This window comes from Bombyx mandarina, chromosome 28 (genome assembly GCF_030267445.1).
Source record: "Bombyx mandarina strain Sakado chromosome 28, ASM3026744v2".
Classification (NCBI taxonomy): Eukaryota; Metazoa; Arthropoda; class Insecta; order Lepidoptera; family Bombycidae; genus Bombyx; species Bombyx mandarina.
In genome coordinates, this window is record NC_143233.1 from 7,137,436 (window position 1) to 7,164,632 (window position 27,197).

General features: G+C 38.7%; 1 protein-coding gene across 1 annotated transcript in view; it reads left to right on the top strand.

Annotated features, from left to right (window-relative positions):
- Positions 1-27,197, top strand: part of LOC114243389 (cell adhesion molecule Dscam2) — a 170,793-nt gene that overhangs the window by 101,270 nt on the left and 42,326 nt on the right. Inside the window, exon 7 of the mRNA XM_089738984.1 lies at positions 2,939-2,975. Within this exon, the coding sequence (XP_089595110.1) occupies positions 2,939-2,975 (37 nt within the window). The remainder of the gene's footprint in view (positions 1-2,938; positions 2,976-27,197) is intronic.

Consider the following 27,197-nt stretch of genomic DNA (forward strand, 5'->3'; position numbering starts at 1 on the left):
TTCCTCTTTATAATATTAAGTATAGAAAATTAATTGCTGTTCGTTAGTCTCGCTAAAACTCGAGAACGGCTGGACCGATTTGGCTAATTTTGGTCTTGAATTATTTGTATTAGTCCAGAGAAGGTTTAAAAGGTAGATAAATATGAAAATGCTCCGAATTAAATAAAAATAACAATTTTGTTTTTTCTTAGATCTGTTCCCCGTCGGACGGATTCCTTTTGTTTGTTTTAAGTTTATTTTATACAAAAGTTTAGGTCTTTTATTTATCGATTGAGGCACTACGAAGTCTGCCGGGTCAGCTAGTTTATTATTGTTTTTTTGTTAAAGCTATGCAAACAGCGTAATCTTCATACAAATCCACACAAATAACACACTATTTTTATACATCCTAACTCAAGCTACAACGTTCAATATAAACCTTAGCTATCTAATATATATTTGCTATAAAATTTATTAATAATTTAGTTAACGAATTACTAGAAAATTAATTTGATTAATAACTTGATGCAATAATTGCATTAAAAAAAAACGTTATTAATCATTACCTATTTCTCATTAAACAAACTACGGGATGCCATTAATGATTTTCGAATCGTTTCAAAACTTCTACGGAATTGCGACCAAAAATCGGTTTTAATTACAGAATGGCTGTCAGACGTCAGACGCGGTACTGCCGGAAGTTGCCGGGAAATTTCAATATCCACGCCGATAGAAATGCGGATATAAGATGACTAGATATGAACGCGATCGAATTTTACTTTTTTGGAGCTGTCTTTGGTATATTGGGCAATAGTAGAACATGGGCCATTTAACGTTAAATGGCTAGCAGGACTTATGGACATTATTCTCCTGCCCTTCTCCCAGTCACCTGGAGTCGGCGCAACATTTTTTCTACTTCCATACTCTTCTATCATATACCATTTCTTCGCTCACTCCCCTCTTACCCATATCGTCTTTCACACAATTTATCCATTTCTTCTTAGGTCTACCTCTTCCTCTATATCCTTCCACATTCATAGTTAACACTCTCTTACCAACCTCATTTTCATTTCGTCTCATCACATATCCATACCATCCCAAACGCGCACTCCTCAGCTTCTCTGTCACAGGTGCCACTTTCAGACTTTTACAAGCATATTCATTCCGTATTCTATCCATTCTCGTTACTCCACACATCCATCGCAACATTCGTATCTCTGCTGTATGCAATCGCCGGACTTATGGACACCAAACTATGAATTTCAGTGCCGAATTTGATAATAAATGTAGTCGAACTCATATAAATGTCGTCTGAAACATCTCTCCGGAATTTCTCAGTGGGTCGCGATTCAGATTCGGTGGTAGCTTCTGGGAAGTACGGCTCTTGCTAGGTTTAATGTTGCCGAATTCTCTCAGGTTGAGCCCGTAAGCTCACTTGCCCTTGCGTAGCTGGAATCTTCTTTAGGCTATCAGTGAATAGGTAGGGATAAAACAACACTTTTTCTTATTTGCTTTTTTATAATCACGTTTTTATTTCATTTAAACCATACCACATCCATTGTAACATCCACTTTATCCATTGTAATGAAAAAAGCAATTATATTGGGTCAAAATCGTATTTTGCTTTTGATTTGTTGATTGGTCAATATTAAAGTTAACATTCTTTAAGTTTGTGAAAACTGCATTAGATGGATACAAGTCTAGCTAGTAAAAGCATGTTGAATAGAACATCGTCTCAATTCACTTATGAAAATGACAAGCTTAATGGAGTCATTATAGTCGCACAAAATATAAATATTCTTTTCTTCTTTTCTATTCTTTCTACAAATAAAGCCATTTTTTTTTTTGAATAAATAAATATTTACTTACAATCACGCCACGTTAACTGGTCCCGTGATAAGTTCCTAAAGAACTTGTGTTACAGGTACCAGATAACGGAAATAAATGTAAGATTTTTATTATACACATACATATATTTAATATACATCCATAACCCTGAAAAAGACATTTATATTTACCATACAAATATCTTCCCTTGGCGGGATTCGAACCCGCGACCACCTTGTGTAGTGACCATGTCACTTACCACTACACCAGACGGCCGGCCAATTAAATCGATAGAAAGAAAAAAAAAAGATCACTTCTAGTGCGATGAAAATAAATTGATTCAGAGTCAAAATTCGGAACAGACCTGAACTGAAACGGCTTTTAAATCTTGTGACAGTAATTTTATGAATAAAACATGATTTTTTTTCATCTAAATATCTTCCGCTAAATAGGAAATTCAAGTCGGCATAAAAAGAGGTTCATTTGAAATTCTAAACGCCAGCCAGTGACCTAAGCTTTCGGATTTTAGTTTTTTTTTTTTGGACGCAGAAAGGGCTGTTTTATTGCTTGGACGGGTTAACGGACTCACGGCCTAACAGATGTGAAGTGGTTACCAGAGCCCATAGATATCAATAACGTCAATGCGGCCACTCATTTTGAAACATGAGTTCTAAAGTCCCAGTTTTTATTGAACAATACGATGGCTGCTCCACCCTTCAAACCGAAACGCATTACTGCTTCACGGCAGAAATAGTGAACGGGCTTACAAGACGTTCTACCGCGGGCTTCCTTTTATCGCACGATTTTATTTTTTCAACGTGGAAAACATTAGTATACATATGTTAAAAAACGTCTTTCATTAAAATTGGTACCTGCCTGCGGGATTCGAACACCGACACTGTCGCATCGCTCAATTCAAATACACATTCAGTCCCTGGACGCTAGGTTTCTGCAGAAGTAACATTATTCCTGGTCTTAATTAATAGCTTAGTTGCTTTCAGAGCCATAACTGGCATTCCTACATACGCCCCCCCAGCTATCCATAAAGATTCAGAAATGCTTGTATCCAACCACAGCCCACTTAGAATAAACGGTATAAAAAAAATCAATAACTCTTTTACATGTTTTTCAGGTATACCAGCCGTACCTAGCAAGGAAGCTGGAAAACTGTGAGTACTCTCCAAATTCTTGTACGAGATTTCTAAAAAGAATCATACGCATTAATAATAAGAGCGGTTCAAATTGATGTTCTCCTTGTTGTTGATGAAACATTATAGAATACAACAATAATTACTGGGAATCAGTCACACGCGGTCATCCAGCCTCAAACTAGGATTCTTTGTACTATAGGAATGGGAGACAAAGGTGTATACTTAGATTTGTTTAAATACATATTCAGATATTAAATATCCAGAGAAAGAGCCAACAAATATGTCCATCACACGAAAGTCCAAGGAAAATTAGTTAATCCCTCTGGTAGTCTGGGAGTTAGATTGTTGTTTGATTCTGGCTATGCAGAAGCTCCAACGATGGCATTTAGTAGCGGACCAGTTTAGATTGCCGTTGATTCTGGATTTACAGGAGCTCCAATGGAATGGATGGCATTTAGTATCGGGCCAATACCCAAAAATTCAATCCAATCAATTCAATCCAATCCAATCCAATCAATTGTTTATTTAATTCCTTGAAAACCAATAGTTGAACCTTCCAATACAGCTAAATGGATCTCCAATTCCCGAGAAATCGGCCATGAATGAGAAATTTAATTAAACCCTGGCGCGATGACTCGTATCGTTTAATAAGTTTTAATAATTTAGAGATTTTGTTACATTTCCGTGTCATTATTTACCTGATAAAGGACCAAAAGAATAGCTCCGCTTCTGTTCTGGGATATGCCTTTTCAAGTTACCACTGAATGTCGCTTTGGCCTAGAAAGACGTACCCGGGACCTATCTTGTAATTAAGTGATGGAAAATCGTGTTCCAGAAATCATACTGGTACTGATTCAGTGACATATCCCATGGAATGTACATGGGACCATTTAAGAGAGTTTTTTCGTAAGTCATCGAACGAGGAGGCCGAAAATCAGGGCTCCGTCGACCGCCGCATGCGTTGATTGACTTGTATCTTGACCGTGATTCGAAAAGGAGGTTATTAATTTTTCTGAGCGACCGACATGTCCTTCTTCAAATGAGATTCGACTTCAAATGAGTCCACTCACGATCTGGTATAATGATAATCATGGCTTTGGAAAGCAAAAAACTGTTTGTTCGACTTTTTGTTTTTATTGCTTAGATGGGTGGACGAGTTCACAGCCCACCTGGTGTTAAGTGGTTACTGGAGCCCAAGACATCTACAACGTAAATGCGCCACCCACCTTAAGATATAAGTTCTAAGGTCTCAAGTATAGTTACAGCGGCTGCCCCACAGAGTACAGTAATAATGTTGGCCCGATGTGTAAACTGTAAATGTAATTACTTAGCGTAATTCCAAACATCTACTACATAGTTTAAAAGCACATTTAACGTTTTATTTTTTATTTTCTTGTTCCCGCTTAATGAGATATTTAATTTTATTTCGTTTATATAAAAATAAAGGAAGAGAATAGGAATTACGAATAGAATAAATTAGTTTAGTCAATCTACCTGATTTCTTCTGTTGTTCTTCTGTAGGATTTACAATTTACTCATCAACTCATGTTTCAAGGTGAGTGGCCGCATTGTCGTAATTGATATTTATGGACTCTGGTAACCACTTCACATCAACTGGGACGTGAGCCCGTTCACCCGTCCAAGCAATAAAACAGCCCTTTCTGCGCTAAAAAAAAAGTAAAATCCGAAAGCTTAGGTCACTGGCGTTTAGAATTGCCGTGTTTACGTTGTAGATGTCTATGGGCTCCAGTAACCACTTAACATCAGGTGGGCTGTGAGCTCGTCCACCCATCTAAGCATTAAAAAAAAATCACATTTGCCCGATGTGGGAATCAAACCCACGACCCTTGGCACATGAGTCAAGAGCACTAACCACTGCACCGCCGACTCATTCATCCTAATCTGCACACTAATCCGAATATGCTACAAGCAAAAGGTGTCATAAACAAAGAAAAACGAAACCAGCTTTATATGTTTCGAAGGCAGGTAAACGGATTGTAATGAATACGGATGCCTCAAGAAATGTCACGCATTTATCACTCGCTCCGAAGCGAGACACTACGTTGACCATAATGTATGAGGACTAGGAAATATATACCAGGATACTGTGAAACGGGTGTACACGGGTGTACCGGAGGGACGCCGCCCCGTAGGGAGGCCCAAGTACCGCTGGTGTGACGCTGTGGAAGGAAATTTACGGGAGCTCCAAGTGTCGGACCGGCAAGGTGTTGCGCAGCGCCGGGATGAATGGCAAAGTTTATTGTCGGAGGCCAAGACCCACTTCGGGGTCATAGCGCCAGCTCAGTAGTAGTATACTGTGATCGCAGACCCATACTTACTGGTGATATGGCGTAATACTAGCACGCACGGGTATGTGTTTACTGATGGTAAGACCTCTTGTGAGTTCGCACGTGTAGGTATCACCGCCCTGCCTATTTCCGCCGTAATGCATTTCGGTTTGAAGGGTGGGGCAGCCGTTGTAACTATACTGAGACCTCAGAACTCATATCTCAAGGTGGGTGATGTAATTTACGTTGTAGATGTCTATGAGCTCCGGTAACCACTTAACACCAGGTGAGCTGTGAGCTCGTCCACCCAACAAAGCAATAAAAAAAAAAATAGCACAACAAAATTCTCACACTGGTCGCTTTAGAAAATGGTTGTCTGTCCCATTCGCAATTATAATCGTAGTCACCCTACAGATCCTACTACGGGAAGGCACTCAGTGTGATTGCAATCCTGACCGTGTCTTTCATTCATGTATTTCCCTGAATTGCTTCCCAATCTATTCCCTTATCCGAGGTAAGAGTACTATAAATCTGAGCTTTATTTTATTCGTTATTTTCGCTAAATTTTTGGAGCCAAGTGCCAGATAATGTTTAGTGGAATTCAAGCTAAACTCGACCTTAATGACCAGAGGACCTTAAGGGCCATCTGATGCTAAACATTAAGGTGTAAGATTTTTCACCATTAACATTAGTCATTCTGTTGCTTTGCAAAGTTAGATGACCCACAAGCATTGGTAATATCATGAGCACAGCCAATTCATTGTCTGTTGCTGATTCAATCATCTTTTCAATAAGAATGTCATCCTTCACAGCCTTATTCTTTTTACTTCTCATAGGCAAATCGTTAGCAAAATCAGTATTTTTTATACTAATATTATAAAGAGGAAAGAGTTCATTGTTTGTTTGTATTGAATAGGCTCCGAAACTACTGAATTGATTTGAGAAATTCTTTCACTGTTTGGAAGCTACACTATTCCCGAGTGACATAGAGTATAATCGTTTTTAATGTAACTCAAGGTGTAAAAAAAATACCTAAAATATTCTTTACATCGCGTGTCCTGCGAAAACTATTGATGATAGAATAAAATAATGTACTACGACTTTGTAGAACACATTATTATTTACAAAAAATGTCACGACAGCGTATGTCTAACTATTATAGTTATGCCGCAATAAGTGTTATTTTATTAAAAAAAATAAAACTCGTTGATTTTTTTGTTAAAGACCCGAGCGGAGCCGAAGCGGGCCACTTGTAACTAATGTTTTTGACATGGCAAAGCAGCTTTAATGTACCTAGCAGTAAAGCCAAAAAGCTCCATTTGTCAGGTAGCTTGTCTCCCGCCTCCACAGTCGTCTTTTAGTACTTACGGCAGGTGCGACTGGTTCACGTGAGTACTCCTTGAAAAATTCAAAGCCTTAAGTGCCTCAACGAATTTAAAATTCAAGTCGAGATCGAGACAATAGCGCGATTGGTTTCCCGTAAAGTTTTATTTACTGATACGTTTTTTTTAAGCTATTGCACAGCTTTTATTGCGGGCTTTGAGCGCGGCAACTGAATCAAGAAATTCCGTAACAAAAATAAAACCTAATACCCCCCCACTCCGCCTACCATGTAACTCGCGTTCAACACATTCACACGTTGCGCTTGTGTAGTATTTGTGAATAAGCGCGCGGCGTGACGTCGCACTGCATGCGCATCATAAAAAGTCTGCCCCTCTCTCTCTCGCGCGATCTAGCTTATGAGCGTGAAGGGGATAGTTAATGTTTTGCTTTTGTTAATTTTTATAAATATAGCGTGCTCTTTATTATTGTTTTAATATTGAATTATTATTGTCTAATTATAATTGCTTAAGCTGATAAAAAATGCTATGCAATAGCTGTACCGCGGCACTCCTCGAGTGCCACACGTGTTTTTTTTTTTAGTCAAAGTTGCAAACTCTTCATACAACGTTGTTATGAAAAGACGATTTATGACATATATATTATTTATTTTTTCTAACGGGTATCCTTTATGTAGTCGCAAAAACTGGGATTTTGAGGACCCTTATATTTTCAACTTCTTCTCTTTATTCGAAAGAGCACACAGAAACATTTACAGAGTTAGGGCTCAATTTTGATAAATAACATAATTAGACGATCATATTAAATTCCTAATTCCCGTGCCGTCTCTGTGATTCAATAGTTGTAAAGTAGCAATGCAGTACGTATAGAACTCGTGGATTATTGACCGTATTTCTGGCTGCATGGATTCGCGATAGATCTTATAGATTAAATCGTTTGGAACTTGAAAAGTTTATGTATATATTAATTTACAATACCTTTAATGTATTTAAGATCGAAAAAGTATTGAAGTCGTCGTGGCCTAACGGATAAGACATCCGGTGCATTCGTGTTGAGCGATGCACCGGTGTTCGAATCTCAGGCGGGTACCAATTTTTCTAATGAAATACGTACTCAACAAATGTTCACGATTGACTTCCACGGTGAAGGAATAACATCGTGTAATAAAAATGAAACCCGCAAAATTATAATTTGCGTAATTACTGGTGGTAGGACCTCTTGTGAGTCCGCGCGGGTAGGTACCACCACTCTACCTATTTCTGCCGTGAAGCAGTAATGCGTTTCGGTTTGAAAGGTGGGGCAGCCGTTGTAACTACATGAGACCTTAGAACTTATATCTCAAGTTGGGTGGCACATTTATGTTGTGGATGTCTATGGGCTCCATTAACCACTTAACACCAGGTGGGCTGCGAGCTCGTCCACACTTCTAAGCAAAAAAAAAAAAAGAATACAAGTAAGTGGCTATAGTAATTCGTGGATTGATTTTATTTGCTTTTCATTGCGTACCTCTGAAATAGTCTATTGATAAAATAATTATTATAGTTTGATCAATACGTTATCGTTTTAAATGACTTATACAACCATACTCATTGTTAAAACTACCACTAAAAATCATACGAAACTTATTTTTTTGAAAAAAAAAAAAATTTATCTTGAGGATTTAAAACCGGGAAACACTCTAGCGAAAATCAAGTTTACTTAGCGAACCAGTAAATTACCCATTAAGTTCTGTCGTTTATGAGTTCCGTTTCAATTTGAATACCCGGAAGCTTCGGTAGCAGTTAAGGTTTTTTTTTTTTAATTTGTCATACCGTTCCTCGCGGAGGACAGCGCGGACTCATTACAATTTTGACGTCAATCTGCTTGATTATTTTTTAATGAGAACTCCGCTGTGTATTAGCGCGAGAGATTATGTTTTTATACGCGCCTCCTCGACGCTATGCATGACTGGTGAACTTGTGTGTGTGTGTTTTTTTAAATAAACAACTCTACATAGATACCGTACACATATTAAAAACTCAGATCTAATAAATGTACCTAAATAAAAGGAGCATTACATTTTTTTTTTGCTTAGATGTGTGGACGAGCTCACAGCGCACCTGGTCTTAAGTGGTTACTGGAGCCCATAGACATCTACAACGTAAATGCGCCACCCACCTTGTGATAAAAGTTCTAAGTTCTCAGTATAGTTATAACGGCTGCGCCGCCCTTCAAATCGAAACGCATTACTGCTTCACGGCAGAAATAGGCAGGGCGGTGGTACCTACCCGTGCGGACTCACAAGAGGTCCTACCACCAGTAATTACGCAAATTATAATTTTGTAAGCTTTGTTTTCATTAGAAATTCTAAATTTCATTGTCAATTAATAATTCTCGTAATCATTGATATAATTGCTATCGTATAGTATGTAATTATAATAATAATATATCATATAATAAATTTCTATAATATATCATAAATAAAAACTGAGACTTAGTGGCGACATTTACACTCATAATGTCTATGAACTCTCTTGACCACTTAACACCAGGTCGTGAGCTCATCCACTTATCTATAACCAAAATCACTACATAGTATAAAATAAAGTCGCTTTGTCTGTCCCTATGTACGCTTAAATCTTTAAAACTACGCAACGGATTTCGATGCGGTTTTTTTGAATAGATAGAATGATTGAAGAGGAAGGTTTATATGTATAATAACATCAATTAAACAGTGGACAAGTCAATAATAAATTGCAGTTTCGGAAGCGAAGCGTGCGCGGGTCGCTAGTAAAAAATAAAAAAAAACTTCCACCGATAAAACATTATCCGTGAGATCATTAAACGCATTTTTCCTCTCCAAGTATTTTCCCGACACCGTTTTGCTGTTGTAGCGATGCCAACTAAAGCGCGTAAATCATAGTTGCCTTTACGGAACATGTCATGTGTGAAGTCGAGGAGAAGGACACGAGAGCGAAACCTTCATCCCCGCTCGCGATATTATTTTTTGAGAATTTATTGTAAATTCCCATTTTGCCGGATCAGGGTTGTCAGATTTGATAATCCTAACTTCCAGTTTTACAGTTGATCATCATATTTGAATAATAATAGCCCAAAACACGTCATTACAACAAGCAAGCACTGGCCACCGACATCGTCGAACCCGTCGCTTGCGACGAAGGGCTCGACAAGCCAATTAACTCACAGCCCACTGAGTTTCTCGCCGGATCTTCTCAGTGGGTCGCGTTTCCGATCCGGTAGTAGATTCTGCGAAGCACTGTTCTTGCTAGGGCCAGTATTAGCAACACTTCGATTTGAGCCCCGTGTTCTGGACTGGAGACCGCGTACCGGTAAGCGCAGCGTTGGGCGTCCCCCTGCCCGTTGGACCGATGACTTGCGGCGATATGCTGAGAGAGATTGAATGCGGAAGGCGGAGGATCATTCATTGTGGCGGACTATGGGAGAGGCCTACATCCAGCAGTGGAGAAATATAGGCTGATGATGTTCTCACCTACACGTTAGGGTGAAGCTGAAATAGCCTTTCAAGGCTATCAGCGTAGGTAAGAAAAGAGGAATAATAATAATAAAATAATAAAAAGGCTTTTATTTCATACAAGTGAGATAAAAACAAAAATTAACGCAATGTGATCTATGCGATTAATTGACTTATAAATAGATATTTTTTGAATAATATTAGTTACTATTTTTCACTTGCAAAAACCCCTCCTCAGGTAAAGGCCTCCTCCAAGGATAGCCAATCTTCTCTAGATTGAGCAATTTTAACCCAGTTTGTAGTTACTACTTTCTTTATATCTTCGTCCCATCTAGTACATGGTCTTCCCCCTCTTTCTTTTTTCTAGTGGTCCGTTCCATACCATATTACACAATTAAAAAAAAGCATTCTTTACTCCTTTTCTATATTGTCTACAAATGTGGGAATTTTCATACTCCTCCGTCCCCACAATTTTCGTAAGTACAGTGTTATAGGAGGACATTAGGGAATTTTCCTTTTCCGTGTTGTAGTGGAATCGTGTTGTAAAATAGCGTGTATTATATAAAAAAACCACATGAATTTCTATACATACGTGAAATTCTTGAACATAGAACAAAATCCACCATCCCTACACAGTATTTGGCAAACAAGAAACAACGCTGTCGGATCGTATTTAGTCCGCAATTTTTCACACAACCTATGTTCCTCTCTGAAATCTTGGCAAGAGACTCGGTGTGCTATGCGAAACTCATCCGTAAGCACACCCGAAATAAAATTGCTATTAGCTTCAACGCTACACTTGGGAATCTTAAGAAAGCTTTCCGAGTACGAGACGGGTCGTGTGCTTGTCGATAATTTAGAAGGGAATTGAACGTAAATATTAATTTAGGATAATGTAAGTCTTATTTATTTACTGTCTTAACAGTCTTCGGTGTTGGAATGGGGAAAAAAAAATTACGCCGAAATAACAATACTACCTTCCTTGATATTTTGTACCTTAGCTGTGATGTTGGCCTCCTCCTTAAGTCGATAATCCTCAATGCTGAGAGTCGTGGTCTCTCTCAATTACTTTCTCGGGGACTTGCACTAGCTCAGTCTATTCTCGGCTACTTGCATCATGGATTGAGATATTGAGGGTGGAGCGCATCTGACCCGACGTATTGAACTTCTGCTCGTTCCACCTCGAATCGTGAACAGTTGTTGAGTACGTATTTCATTAGAAAAATTGATACCCGCCTGAGATTGGAACACTTCTTTACTAAATTTTCGCCTCTCTTTCAGGAAATTTGTCCAAAAAATTGGAGTGTTATAAAATAAAGCGACAATGGGATTCCACTGAAGAATGCACAGGAACATTCTTTGAGTCTTATACCGGGCTATTGCGTTCGTTTATCTCAATTTGCTTGTGTTAGGGCTGAATATAAGCCCGCACGAGTTGATACCACCTTGCTGCATGTTTCTGCCACGAAGCAGTCATGTTCTTGGGTTTAAAGGACCATTACCATAAAAAAAAAGAATACTCGCTCTCATCTGTTAAGATAATGGGCATTAACATTATTATATGTCTTTACGTTTTAGCTCCAACTTTACACAAGGTAGACTCATGTTATATGCTATGTATAGTATAGTATAGTATAGTATAGTATAGTATTCCATTCTTCGCAACTGAATGAGAGAACGGTGATACTCGTCGTGCTAATGTAAAGTGGACCTTACTACCTGTAAACAAAGTAGCGATTGCGATTACGATTACACTAAAATCTCAAAGTATAATTTTAATAATTTAATCCCTATTATATAAAATACGTTCTAAGTTTGTGATATTAATATATATTTTTTCAATATACAGTGATAATGTCGCTCGAAGAGGAAATTAATACCTTTTACATGTTAAGCACGGTTTTTCGTACGACGAAAAGATTATTTGCAAGCGATACGAAGTGAGACATAGTGCATCAGTAACACAGTAAGACAGTTTATTTTGACATCCAAATGTAAAGAAGCACTGAGATGTTTTTTTTTTCGATGAATTGTGGGTGTTTTGAAAGAGAGGCCAGGCGAAATAACAGCCCACTTGGCGTTAAGTAGTTCAAGATTAATAGACAACAGAATGTGAAAAGCTCTGTACATTTTAGATATAGGTCGAATTATAATGTTAAAAAAACTATCTTCCAGTTCAAAGCCTCACGTGTTTTTTTTTTATATTCTTATTATTTTTAATCAAAAGCTTTTTTTTATGATTGAAAGATTACTGGTAGCCCGAAGGCCTTTCTTTCCAGTTTCACCAGGACAGGTGGGCGAGCAAATGCTCAGCCAGGAGGGGTGGGATTTGCTAACAACTGCCCGAGCGCCTCCGAAAGAGACTTAACAAGTCAAGAGCAATTGCTTCGCGAATGAATCTAATACCGGATCGGAATCGCGACCCGCTGAAAAGATCCGGCGAGAAACTCAGCGGGCTGATGCATGGGTTAGGTTGCACGTCGACCTCTTTGTCGAGTTCGACGAGTACGGTTACCGGGGTCCCTAAGCCTGCTCCTAGTGTTCGAGCTGAAGGCGTCTAATGCAAAGGTTATTGGATCTGATCGATCCGTAAGGACGTGAATCAAAAGCATGAATCGATTAGAAAATATAACATAATTTATTAACATAGTTAGGATATAATATTGTATGAAAAAATCGATTGGAACTGTAAAATCTTCAGGGAAATTCATGACAGTACATACATATAATTATGATAATAAATAAATAAATCTATGTCATCTTAATAATAATGTATCAAAATTAAAACCGTTCGAAATTGATTTACTGTTAACACATCAACTGTGGGATCGTGTACACACAGCAATTTTCAGCTCCAACGATCCGCGTAATGTTATTTATCTACTCAAATGACAGTACATGTTATAAATTTGTTGAATATTTCCTCTGATATTATTCTAAATATATTCTCTGACATTTTGACAGTTTAAACTATACTAGAATCGAGTTACGAAATGTTCAGATTGTTTTTTTTTTAAAGTAAAGTACAGTAGTCTGAATTTTGGCGTTCGTAAATAATCAGGTCCTACCGAACCTTCAAGTTCCTACCGTAAAATAAACTTCGGACGACGACGATTCAATATACCCAGTGCCCAAAAATACTGCATAGGACAGTTCATTTCGCGAAGGATATTTGAGAACACACTTGAAGTAAGTGGCTACCGTTCAACTCTACACCATTGCTAAATTATATGAATATCTCCATTAAAGTCCGGCCGCTGAAACACTGCCAGAACAAACAGTTTTTTTTTCGTAAATCGACCGACACTTCAAAGTTACACCGTCCGTTTAACCGGAACGCAGTCTGTCATTGGCCGGACTATGGTCTTCGAAAGTTCGTGGACCACACACTTGACCTATAGACACAGCCCACTGAGTTTCTCGTCGTATCTTCTCAGTGCATTGTGATTCCGATTTGGTGGTAGATTCAGCAAAGCACTGCTCTTACTAGGGCTAGTGTTAGCAAATTCTCTCAGGTTGAGCCCGTGAGGTCACTTACCCGTCCAGGCGTAACTGGAATAGCACCTTAGGCTACCAGCCAATAGGAAGGGAATAAATATACTTGGAAACACCATTTATACAGTCACGCAGGGACAATTGCCAATTTTTTGAATGGCTATGGATAGGACATTGTAAGAGACGATTGTCATTTTTTAAATATTTTTATTGCTAATAGCACGTTAATTCAGCCAACCATCTGAGACATGAGTACTGAGTCTTAGTTATTACAGCACAACTGTTGACATTACTACTTCACGGCATAAATAGACCCCCGGTGAAGAGATATGATGATCAGGCGTTAACTTATATGGCTATCGTTTATCAATAACTAGCTGACCCGGAAGACTTCGTAGTGCCGTAATCGATAAATAAAAGACACATACAAAAATAATCCGTCTGACGGGGGACATCAAAGGGAAAACCAAAATTGTTATTTTTATTTAATTCCGAGCATTTTCACATTTATCTACCTTTTAAACCTTCTCTGGACTTCCACAAATAATTCAAGACGAAAATTAGCCAAATCGGTTCAGCCGTTCTCGAGTTTTAGCGAGACTAACGAACAGCAATTCATTTTTATATATAGAGATAATATTAAGGTACCCCAAACCGGAGGAGCATTTAAAAGTTGTGATAAATATGCCCTCGAACTTCAACAAAATCGAATCCGAAAATTCGGGAAGCTCCCCAGTCGCGGCCCACACAGGGCTCGTCAAAAGGTACTCGGCATCGTAATGAAGGCCCGTCGGGCGCGAATTTCGGCTGTCTATTAAAACTTTTCTTGTTATAGTGCATTGTAAACAAAACTCGGTTATAACTTCGGGGTAGGGTAGGCGTGACGAGGCGATGTCACGCATCCGTTGGCAGCTTTAATTTTAACGACATGCGACTTCGTTTGAGCTTCCTAATTAGTTTAAGGGTGATGGAGTACAATAGCATCATTGAAAATCGCGGATCGAACAAATAATTGAAAAAATATATATTTGATTTTGTGTTTTTTTTTTATCTTTCGCTTGTTTTTTATACCTATTTTTGGGTGTCAGATGTACAAATTAAACAGACTAACTTTATTCACACTCTGATTTAATCTGCCAAATTTACATTGATGCGTCTTATTTAACTACTCTTTTCTGACTGCCTGCATTCACTTTTAAATATGTCTCAGCCGGGTATCCCCCCTTGACTGGTCACGTGGCTTAGTCACGTGACTTTAAAAGCAGTCAATTGACCAACTAATAAACAATAATATTTTAATGGTTTGCAATATGAACCTCATATTTAATTATAATTCTTAATATCTGCAGGACTCTACATAATCATATTAATATAGGTAATCATAAACCTTACACTATGCTGATAGCCTTGAGAGGCTATATCAGCGTTACCTTAGCGTGTAGGTGAGTCCTCGGGGTTCAAGCCGGAGGTGTTGCTAACACTGGCCTTAGCAAGAGCAGTGCTTCGCAGAATCTACCACCGGATCGGAAACGCGACCCACTGAGAAAATCCGGCAAGAAACTCAGTGGGCTGTGTCTATGGGTCAATTTACTCACCGAGCCCTTCGTCGCAAGCAACGGGTTCGGCGAGGACGATGGATTCAAAGGATGAGATAGTGGTATAAAATCGACACTTCCGCCTCATATTTCAAAATGCGTAGAGCTTTCACAATGACCTCTGCGAGTTTCGGTAACCCCTTAACATTAGCTCGGCCAAAAGCTCATTCACTTATCTAGTAGAGATAAAGAATAAATCATAATTTTTTTCCTCAAGAAACATTACAGTGGTATTTAAAAAAAAAGAAAAAAGACGTAAGAAAAAGAAAAGTTTACAATTATTAAGAAAGAAAAAAACGCTCGCTGCGTAATATCTTAAAAATATGCATAGTAATATAACATATTGGGTAATTTAAATTATGAATAAGGCGTATATACACTACAAAAAAACTAAAAGAAGCCACTATTATTATTATTATGGGTTATGGATATATATATTTTTTTCTCAGCTAATGCTGGTAAATGTGAACCTAGCACGGGCTTACGCCAAGTGAGTTGGTTATTATTATTATTATTATTTTGTTTTTTTTTTCCTAACAATCACGCTACGTTAACTGGTCCCGTGCTAAGTTCGTAAAGAACTTGTGTTACAGATACCAGATAACGGAAATAAATGTAAGATTTTTATTATACACATACATATATTCAATATAAATCCATAGCCCTGGAAAAGACATTTTATATTTATCATACAAATATCCTCCCTTGGCGGGATTCGAACCCGCGACCTCCTTGTGTAGTGACCATGTCAATTACCACTACACCAGACGGCCGTTTTAATTAATCTATCCAAGTAGATTTTCCGTTACAGTTTGGTATGAAATTGTCGACAAATATTGATAGTTGCCGTGTATTTTGAACCCGAAAAGCAAATATCATTCCCAGTTTACCTCAATATACGTTGCTATTCAAAAATACATGCAAACACATGTTTTCGCAATCATTATTCTATTTGCCACGGGACCAACCTACCGTGTAAGTCTCCTGCATGTAACATTTTCAATTCTGTTTGTTAGGGCGCTCGAGTTTTTGCGATATACACATATATTTGTGTTCCTTTATACTGTTGGAAACGGCTTGGCTCTGCCCCTGGCATTGCTGAAGTCCATGGGCGACGGTAACCACTCACCATCAGGTGGGCCGTATGCTCGTCTTCCTACAAGGGCAATAAAAACAAAGCTAGATACGGTAATTTTTATTTCTCTCGTTAACAAAACTAGCTTCCGACCTCAGATGGTGGTAATCCTCAAGTGGCAATCGCATTTTATAGCCTGTAACGTAAATATTGTTACGCCGATAAGAGTAACGCCATCTATCGCCGAATAGTCGAACGAATATCGAAGGATCTAGAAGCACATAGAACGCTCGAGAATTACAACACTATCTATTGTCAGATAGCGGAAACTACTACTAGAGATGTGTGGAATATTCTTTATAATTCTAGGGATGAGATCTCGGCTATAAAAGCGTTGTAGAGATGGCACGCAGTCAGTCAGTAATCGGAACTACTCGAAGCGAAACTACGAACGGATCACCTGAAGCGAAGCGGAAGAAGCGAATTGAGAGTTTTAAAGTGTTTGTTGAGTGTTTTTAGTGTTCTTAGTGTTGAATACAGCTGTTTTAGTTATAAGTATAATATAGTTATACTTTGGTGGAATTTTATTTATCCCGAACCCCAGCGTGTAACTATATCATCATCCACCTTGAGTTAAGAGCTTGAAATTTAAATTTTCTTTGGATGTAAAAATTACTGGTGGATTTTGCCACAACGGGCCACTACGGATTAAGTCAAGAGCAGGGTTATATTCTGAAAATTTTTCTATGTTACTATGTATATATTAATAATGTATTTGAAAAGGGAGGGATTGTTCTTAGTGGCGAAATAGTAAAGTATAAAGTAGTAAAGATTACAAATCGCACGTGAAAGCTTGCTTGAATAAATAAAAAAAAATTATTTATGCTACCGCCAATTCCGCTATTGAAACCGGATCGCATAATGCAGTCGAAATAGGCAGAATGGTGCTACCCTATCGTGCTCACAATACGCGAATAACACAATATACAAGCGTATTAAATATATACACTACTAGCTGACCCGGCAGACTTCGTAGTGCCTCAATCGATAAATATATTATAAACTTAAAACAAACAAAAGGAATCCGTCCGACGGGGGACACATCAAAGGAAAAACAAAATTGTTATTTTTATTTAATTCCGAGCATTTTCATATTTATCTACCTTTTAAACCTTCTCTGGACTTCCACAAATAATTCAAGACCAAAATTAGCCAAATCGGTGAAAACATGTTATGTCGTGACAACGGAAAACGGGTTTCATTTTTATATATATAGATTATTGGTGGTAGGACCTCTTGTGAGTCCGCGCGGGTAAGTACCACCGCCTTGCCTATATCTCCCGTGAAGCAGTAATGCGTTTCGGTTTGAAGGGTGGGGCAGCCGTTTTAACTATACTGAGACTTTAGAACTTATATCTTAAGGTGGGTGGCGCATTTACGTTTTAGATGTCTATGGGCTCCAGTAACCACTTAACACCAGGTGGGCTGTGAGCTCGTCCACACATCTAATCAATAAAAAAAAAATACACTAGATAAGCCCGTCTTCGCCCGCGAAAATGCAATTTTATACTAAAACATAAAAGCCACAAGACAATTCAGCTAACGTAAGGTAATTTCACGGGAACATACATACAAACATATTTAATCGTCAATGCGACTTATGGTTTAAATAATAAAAACCATTGCCAACAGTTCCGCTTATCCGGCAATTCCGGTAAGTATGTTTATGTGTGTTCAAAATTTCATATCAATTTGGCTAACGATTGTCAAGTTTTAAGTGAACATACATACATAAGTTCTCTTTTATATACATAATATATAGATTACATTTGATTCCCCTATCCAGTCGCGCCTTCGACATTTTCAATGATTGTATCCTGTCATATCTAAGGACATTCGGATCACTGCACACCATCGCATTATATTATCCACTTCGCTGAACCAAAAACATTGATCATGTCTCGTATTAATATCCTTATAAATATATACAGACTGTTGTTTCTAGTGGCTTTGTTAACTGTCTATATACTCTGTCGAAAAATTTCGTAATGATAAATCCTGCCCTTAAAAAAATACGATAAAATTAAGCCCTAACGCTCGGGATAAATAATTAATTTCACCGAAATCTTATACCTTGAAAATGTTGTTTTATTCGTGTTTTCAATAATCAACTCTTCCCGACATCTATTGGCGAATAATAATACTATTTTTCTTAATTGAGGGCAACTAACCGCTTTAAAGACACAACAAGAGGGCGTTATCAAAAAAAAAATCCGATCATCATCTAGTATAAATTAAAAGATAATTTAATTATTAGAACACTTAAAGTACATTTGACGATTCGCAATTCACTTTCGGCTTTGCTTCAGGTGATCGTTTGGCTGTGCCCCTTCGAGTAAAACTCTTTTACTAACTGCCTTCGTGTCGTTTCTGCAGTCGTCACGACATGTCTACAATTTTCAAGAACATTTCACACATGTACGACCGCGTTTAAACTAATCCACCCAGTTTTTTACTGTGGTATAAGAAGGAGCACATTTACCCAAAACATTCTTTAACTCGTCATAGATATCTTTCCCCTTCATGCCCTACATATGAAGAAACTTTATCACCGGTCTTTGTTCAAATTTATCCATTTTGAAAACACTTGACGAAATATATTTTCAAATGACAAAAAATAAAATTTTCACGCCACCAAATTGAAATTTAGAACACAGGTGGCCAGAGAGACGAATTTACAAATGACATATTTAATTTTTGAATTTTAACTTTTTAAATAGCAGAGGCTAGTTACTTATCACCCCGCCCTTGTAGTAATAGTCGTTTCGATGACCGTTTTCGCTCTTTGACAATAGATGGCGTTCTCGAACGTTCCTGATAGTATTTTTTTAAATCCGTTTCTGCTATTTGGTTACAGATGACATTATTCGTACCAGCATAACATTTTTATCGATGTTTTATTTATTGCTTAGGTGGGTGGACAAGCTCACGGCCCACTTGCTGTTAAATGGTTACCGGAGCCCACAGACATCTACAACGTAAATGCCGCCATCTATTGAAATTTGAGTTCTAGGGTCCCCCTATAATTACAACGGCTGCCCCATTCTTCAAACCGAAACACATTACTACTTTACGGCAGAAATAGACAGGGTGGTTGATACCTACTCGTGCGCACATACAGGACGCCCTACCACCAGTAAAGTGTGCGATCAGAATCGTTAAATTGTAATATTTCGAGCATTCAAGTTTACCTCCATCTCTATCTTTTATTCTTTGCCCTTAAAGGTCAATGTTAAGTGGTTATCGACACTCCAAAGATATTAAAATATGAATACCGTCCACTTTGAAATATAATCTCCAAAAAATCTTATTGTATGGCAACTGTCATCTGAACCGGAACGTATAACTGTTTTGCGACAAAAATATGAGGAATTTTGAACCCACACGTGCTGAAAATACGACAGGAAAATATAGTTTATAAAATATATTATTCATCCCCATCCAACCCATCTCAGAACCGGGACCCCCAACGGTCAGCTACTTTCATTTTATTCCATACAGAAGAAGCCGCATATCGTTCTCAAGGAACCTCTATAGAGTCTATGGAGGGTCTTCGGTTCATTCTGTGTTTTGTGCCGTATGTTCCGAACTTTGGAATTGTTTGAGCTGATCCTCCCTCTTCTTTTTTCTATCACACCTGCCGCCCCCAAAATAGAGTTCTACTTCGCTGCGTTCATCGACACTGCGTTTCCAGAGATCTTTTCTGCCATCCGACTCGGCAATTAACCTCTTTCCACAATGTTTTCTTCTTCAAACGAGACAAACGGAGACCACCGGAGAATTTTCCCCTGCGTTTGCTGACCTTAAGGTGGACCGTTTCTTCGTCTACGTATAAAGGCCATAAAATCAAAACACTAATAAAAAACGCTTGAAAATAAAACCGTTTCGTACCCAATTTCAATATTCGGAGGATAAACACAGAAATAACGGTACGCCGGTATCGAATAACCCAAAAATTGCCGAAAAACTACATAACGTATCGAATGTGCTCTCGCTCCGACGAACTGATAACAACGCTCATCGCAAAATATCTGCGACACGAACGCACCGGTCCCGGTTTAATTAAAATTCCGATAGATTTTTTTTCATTTCGCTCAACACTGACATATCTAGTTATTTCGTCGAATATGACATTCCAGAGTGGATTAATTACTTAAAAGTCTTCAGAAGGATTAATAGTTGTCAGAACGTTACTTTGAAAAAGCGGCGCGACACGATAACCCTCTTATTGTGACCGCCACTAATTACATGTCCAACCCAGGCGATGGGACAAAGCAAAGCCACCCTCGCCCGAAAGATATTTTGTCGGATCCCCTAAACCCCTCTCCGTGCTTTTAAGTTCTTCAAGCACTGGTCACCGTCCTCATCTAACTTATTGGTCACGATGAAGAGTTCAACAAGCGAACTAACCCATAGACACGCCCCACCGATTTTCTCGCCGAAGGTTCTATGGTAGTGGGTTGTGATTCTGATCCGGTGGTAAATTCTGCAAAACACTCCTCTTGCTAGGGCCAGTACTAGTAAACTGTCTCAAGTTAAACCTGTGAGCTCACCTACCAGTCATAGCCTCACTCGAATAACCCCTCAGACTACTAGTGAATAACTAGGAAAAAAATATAAACGATAGCTTAACTAAAGCAAAATAGATTTCTGAATAAAATATTTTTGTACATCTGGACCAAAAATGCGGAATCCCTAAAATTGTGCAAAAAAAACAACCTTCCATCAATAAGTCCAACTGAAAGTTTGTATTGGAAAAGTTACGGCTCCGTAAAATAAACTTCGAATATTCTTGATAACAAAAAAGCTGACTAGATCCAAAAAGAACCTTGATCAATTTCTTTTGATTCGCGCAGAGTATGAATTAACTGAGCATAACATTTCAAATGAAGAAAGCGAGGCCATTAATTCGCCGTTAACGGGCGACACGATCCGCCGCGTCTCTCGGAATAAGTAGGTAAAGGACGCCTCACCTCAGGGCTGATGCAGATCCTGAGTATTATTGCTTAAGCAGGTAGGGGCTGTCGGACAAGGAGGAGGCGGTCGTACCACACATTGGAATAGTATCCTAATAGTATACTGAATCTTTGTCATATATGTAGACCCAAGTGGGGATTTTGACGCATGTAGGATTCTAAACAGCGACCGCCGTTACAGGTACTAAGTAGTTATCTTCTGAGTGCGTTCTTGCAAGAGGGAATGCGAGAGAGAAGGCTCTGTCTAGAGGCAGACCCGAAAAGAAATAACTATATCAATCCGTCTACGTCGCTCTTAATTCGTCTGAGCGATACCCTCTTGCAATAGCTCCTTAGTTAAATTTCTTCAGCACAAAAGCAAGAAACGATGACTGGAGGCCACAACTTGCTTCATGTTGTTTCAGTTGGGCGAATGAGACATTGTTAAGTACCCTAAAGTCGAAGTTTGAAGTCGTCGTGGCCTAATGGATAAGACGTCCGGTGCATTCGTGTTGAGCGATACACCGGTGTTCGAATCTCAGGCGGGTACCAATTTTTCTAATGAAATACGTGCTCATCAAATGTTCACGATTGATTTCCAAGGTGAAGGAATAACATCGTGTAATAAAAATGAAACCCGCAAAATTATAATTTGCGTAATTACTGGTGGTAGAACCTCTTGTGAGTCCGCGCGAGTGGGTACCACCACCCTGCCCATTTCTGCCGTGAAGCAGTGATGCGTTTCGGTTTGAAGGGTGGGGCAGCCGTTATAACTATACTAGAGAACTTATATCTCAAGGTGGGTGGCTCATTTACCTTGTGGATGTCTATGGGCTCCAGTAATCACTTAACGCCAGGTGGGCTGTGAGCTCGTCCACCCATCTAAGCAATAAAAAAAAAGCATTGACACAGTTTTCACTTCGGCACGCTACATTTCCTTCGACTTACTAGTACACAGTTGAAACTTCCGTAATACATATTTTGGCTTGTTTTATCGACCAACTTTTCGGTGGAATTACCCTCGGGAAAGAATTTTTCGGAATTAAATTACAAGAGATATTTTAATGGTTTTCTTAACGTGCTCTTGATATTTGCAATCACGGCATAGAATTTCTAATAGGACAACCTCAACCAAGATCGAGAACATAGACATACTAGATGTGACTTGCAGTTTTAACTACATTAAAATTTAATTAAGAAAGAATGAAAAAGCATTGCACTTTTCTCGGACTAAAGAGTCAATGTAACTTTTTGGGCCATAGTCTATTTTTAAGTCTGACGAAATGTCAATGACGTTGGTAAGAGAGTGCTAACTATGAATGTGGAAGGATATAGAGGAAGAGGTAGACCTAAGAAGAAATGGATGGATTGTGTGAAAGACGATATGGGTAAGAGGGGAGTGAGCGAAGAATTGGTATATGATAGAAGAGTATGGAAGGAGAAAACATGTTGCGCCGACCCCAGGTGACTGGGAGAAGGGCAGGATAATGATGAGTCTATTTTTAAGTCTCTTTATACGGATAATGACGAAACTAATAAGCACTTCTGGTATTTATTTTCATGTTTTTGTATTCATGTTTTTTATTTAACTATAGCAGATAAATCCGGCATTGCCTGGATCATTTCATTTTCCTTGATTTAATTACGTGTATGTTAGATTTTCAAATATACTTAAACACATAATAAAGCTATCTTTGTACAGTATTTGTGGCTGAACATAACTTCTCGGGTTTTGCCAAAAACTCCTTTGAATTCTGCGGATTTATTTACTTTATCTGGAATTTACTGAGTAATGATGTCTCTGTAAATTCTGAATGATCTCAATAAATAAATAATGTCCCGGCTATTTTACTGGTATATTATTGTAGATCCTCTCGTCTCATTTACTATGACACTATTTGTCAGGAGTCTCTCTTTTATCTTATACCTTTTTACCTTATCCCACTAGGTGGGGTCGCCACAGCTAATTTTTCTCTTTCATTCTCTTCTATCAGCCGTCAGCTCAACACTCACTCCTCTCTCTCTCATATCGTCATTCACACCCTCCATCCATGTCTTCTTCGTTCGACCTCTTCCCCCTCTACCTTACACTACAATTTCCATACATCTCCTAGTCACATGCATCTTCTCTCTATGCATCACATGTCCATACCACGCTAACTGTCCGCTTTTTAATTTGTTAATTATCGGGGCTACTTTCACACTTCCTTTGACTTCTCCTTCTTTCACTACTTATTTGTCAGGAGTATAAGTAAATTTTCAGTTAGAAAAATTTCAACGATATTTGACGTTGTTTTTTTTTAATAAAAGAACACTTATTGCGGCATAACTATAATAGTTAGACATATGCTGTAACGACACACATTTTGTAAATAATAATGTGTTTTACAAAGTCATTGTACACTATTTTTTTCTATCATCAATAGTTTTTCGCAGGGCACGGGATGTAAAGAATATTATATGTATTTTTTTTATACTTTGGGTTACATTATTGGAGGTTTAGTAAGGATCCCTAATTTTATTCAAAAAAGATTATAGCCTATGTCACTCGGGAATAGTGTAGCTTCCAAACAGTGAAAGAATTTTTCAAATCGGTTCAGTAGTTTCGTAGCCTATTCAATACAAACAAACAAACAAATCTCTCCTCTTTATAATATTAGTATAGAAATATATATAACACGAGTGAGACAACTGTAAAAACCTAGCTATAAATATAAAGAATAGTTCGAAAATTCCGGTCATACGTCAACATACGGAGAAACCATTTCATTTGACGGAAACAGCTCGCCGCTTCACGACTGAATGACCTCACGTACATTCATAAATATTTTCAATACATATCACAGATCCGAAACCCGTGAGCGCAGGGTTGACTGGAACTAAACGTTGTCGGTAGCGAAATTATTGGCCAAAAATCAATATTTTATGTACATATTTCAATGGACGGTCCCAAGCCAAAGGTTTCAGATCAAAAAGGAGACCAGACAAATAAAAAAGATGTGAGGCGTCGTGGGACACCGGATAGAAACGAAGTTCCTTATTATAAAAATATTAATTTTAAGTTCTATTCGAGGTATAAAGAAAATAAAACTGGAGGTTTCGCAACAATCCACGGTCATTCGGTAACGTGCGAACTTATTGTGATACACTTCATTCACGGTTGTTTGCATAAGAGTTAGTGTATTGCGCAAACGAACGCTCTGAGATCGTGGTCAATGAATGATAAAAAAATATGTTCTTTTTTGTACGTTATTACAAAGTTAAGTCGTACACTGTGCGCATTACTAATAAAAATCTTACGTTACGGACGTTTTTTCCCGGTTAGGGTCCGCATCGTCCCATAAGGAACTTCGTTCCAAAAATGGCAAATATGTATGCGCTCACCGTTAACATCAAATATCGAAGGGGCTTCAATTGTTGCAACAGTCAGAGTCACCAATGGTAAAACACTAGGGGAAAAGATGATAGACAAGACCATTTACCCTGATAGTGTGATTATCTATTGATCAAAGAATGCGAACCTGGTCTCTGCAGTACTATCGATCAATAATAGCAGCATAACTTCATTGGTATGCAAACCACCATATATATTAATATACGAATCACTATCGCTTAAGGATCCCTTTGAAATGATATGCGATCCTTGAAAAGCACTGAAGACTAGTTATACGGCCTGTTTTGCATTTGGTAAATCGATCGAGTATCGGTCAAAGATTTTAGTATATTACTACCGTACGTATTCGAAGCTCGTATAACAATGACACTGTTAATACAACGTCTAGTGAAAACAAAATTAAAAACTGCCTTAGAGGGACATGACCAGTTCAATGGCCATGTCAGTTCATTTATTTCAGTTTAAAAGTTAATCCGTAATCGTTGAAAATTTCTCAACCCCATTCTCACGGATCGCATGGAGCCTCTGGGTCTGCGGAGGGACTTTGGGTCCCTCTGTATTTTGTACCGCATGTTCCATGGGAAGTGCTCTGAGGAATTGTTCGAGATGATACCAACGTCTCGTTTTTACCATCGCACCGCCCGCCACCGGAGTAGAGTTCATCCATACTACCTGGAGCCACTGCGGTCATCCACAGTGCGTTTCCAGAGGTCTTTTTTGCCACGTACCATCCGGCTATGGAATGAGCTCCCCTCCACGGTGTTTCCCGAACGCTATGACATGTCCTTCTTCAAACGAGGCTTGTGGAGAGTATTAAGCAGTAGGCAGCGGCTTGGCTCTGTTCCTGGCATTGCTGAAGTCCATGGGCGACGGTAACCACTTACCATCAGGTGGGCCGTACGCTCGTCTGCCTACAAAGGCAAAAAAAAAAAAAAGAAAAAAAAAAAAAAAATTTGAAGTAGGCGGCATGATGGGTCAATAAAAGTTTCAAAACCTATTGGCTGTATGCAGTGATCAAAATAGTACCACCATCGTCTTCTCGTAAGCATCGTCTAAAATTACTGAAGAATTTATTGGAGGATAAGCACCAGCATTTTCTGAGTATTATGCTACCACACGTGTACAGGTGGTAGGGCCAATTTTAAGCTCGCAGTGGTAAGTATCACCATCCTACCTAATGCTGCCGCGCAGAAATTATATTGCAGTTACACAGCTTATAACGTGGTACAGCCATTGCGCAATACAACGAAGCCTTCCACTCCATATATCACAATTGACAGGTATTATTCGTGATCAGATATTTGTGGAGCTCTGAACTGCTTCAGATAGGTCGTAAGCTTATCTGCCCATAAATCGAATGTTGTGTATTTTTAAGCTATTGCATAGCGTTCATCTCGGGCTTTGAGCGCGGCGACCGAATCAAGAAATTCCGTAACGAAAATAAAACCTGACACCCCTCACTCTGCCTGCCATGTAGCTCGCGTTCAACACATTCACACGTTGCGCTAGTGAAGTGTTTGTGAATTAGCGCGCGGCGTGACGTCGCACTGCATGCGCATCATGAAAAGTCTGACCATCTCTCTCTCGCGCGGTCTAGCTTACGAGTGTGAAGAGGACAGTTAATGTTTTGCTTTTGTGAATGCTTATAAATATAGCGTTGTCTTATTTTATTATTGTTTTAATATTAAATTATTATTGTTTAATTATAATTGCATTGATAAAAAATGTCATGCAATAGCTTTGCCGTGGCAGTCCCCGAGTGCCACACGTTTTTTTTTTACTCATATTCTGTATTTATTTCACGTCAATCTTTTACACGACATCCATAGCGCCGATTTGGCCGGGTCACCGAATCGACGCAGAGGAAAAATACGTTACTGTTTTCTAAGAATTTTATGTAGAGATTTTTATAAGTACGGATGTAACGTGAACTGGCAGCTGTGACCTTTACAGATATCACTTTAATCTGCAAATATCTAACAGAGCGTTTTTCGTTCTTTAAGGAAAAGGATTCGTGAGCTCTGGAGTTTTTTCTAGCTTTCCTCAAACTTAACGATTGAAGTTGTTTGAAAGTTTTTCTTCCTCCTTCTTATGTAGTATAAGTATTGGTGGTAGGACCTCTTGTGAGTCCGCGCGGGTGGGTACCACCACCATGACTTTTTTTTTTTTTTTTTATTGCTTAGATGTGTGGACGAGCTCACAGCCCACCTGGTGTTAAGTGGTTACTGGAGCCCATAGACATCTACAACGTAAATGCGCCACCCACCTTCAAGATATAAGTTGTAAGGTCTCAGTATAGTTACAACGGCTGCCCCACCCTTCAAACCGAAAAGCATTACTGCTTCACGGCAGAAATAGACAGGGCGGTGGTACCTACCCGCGCGGACTCACAACAGGTCCTACCACTAGTAAACCACCAGTATTTCTGCCGTGAAGCAGTAATGCGTTTCGGTTTGAAGGGTGGGGCAGCCGTTGTAACTATACTTGAGACCTTAGAACTTATATCTCAAGGTGGGTGGCGCATTTACGTCGTAAATGTCTATGGGCTCCAGTAACCACTTAACA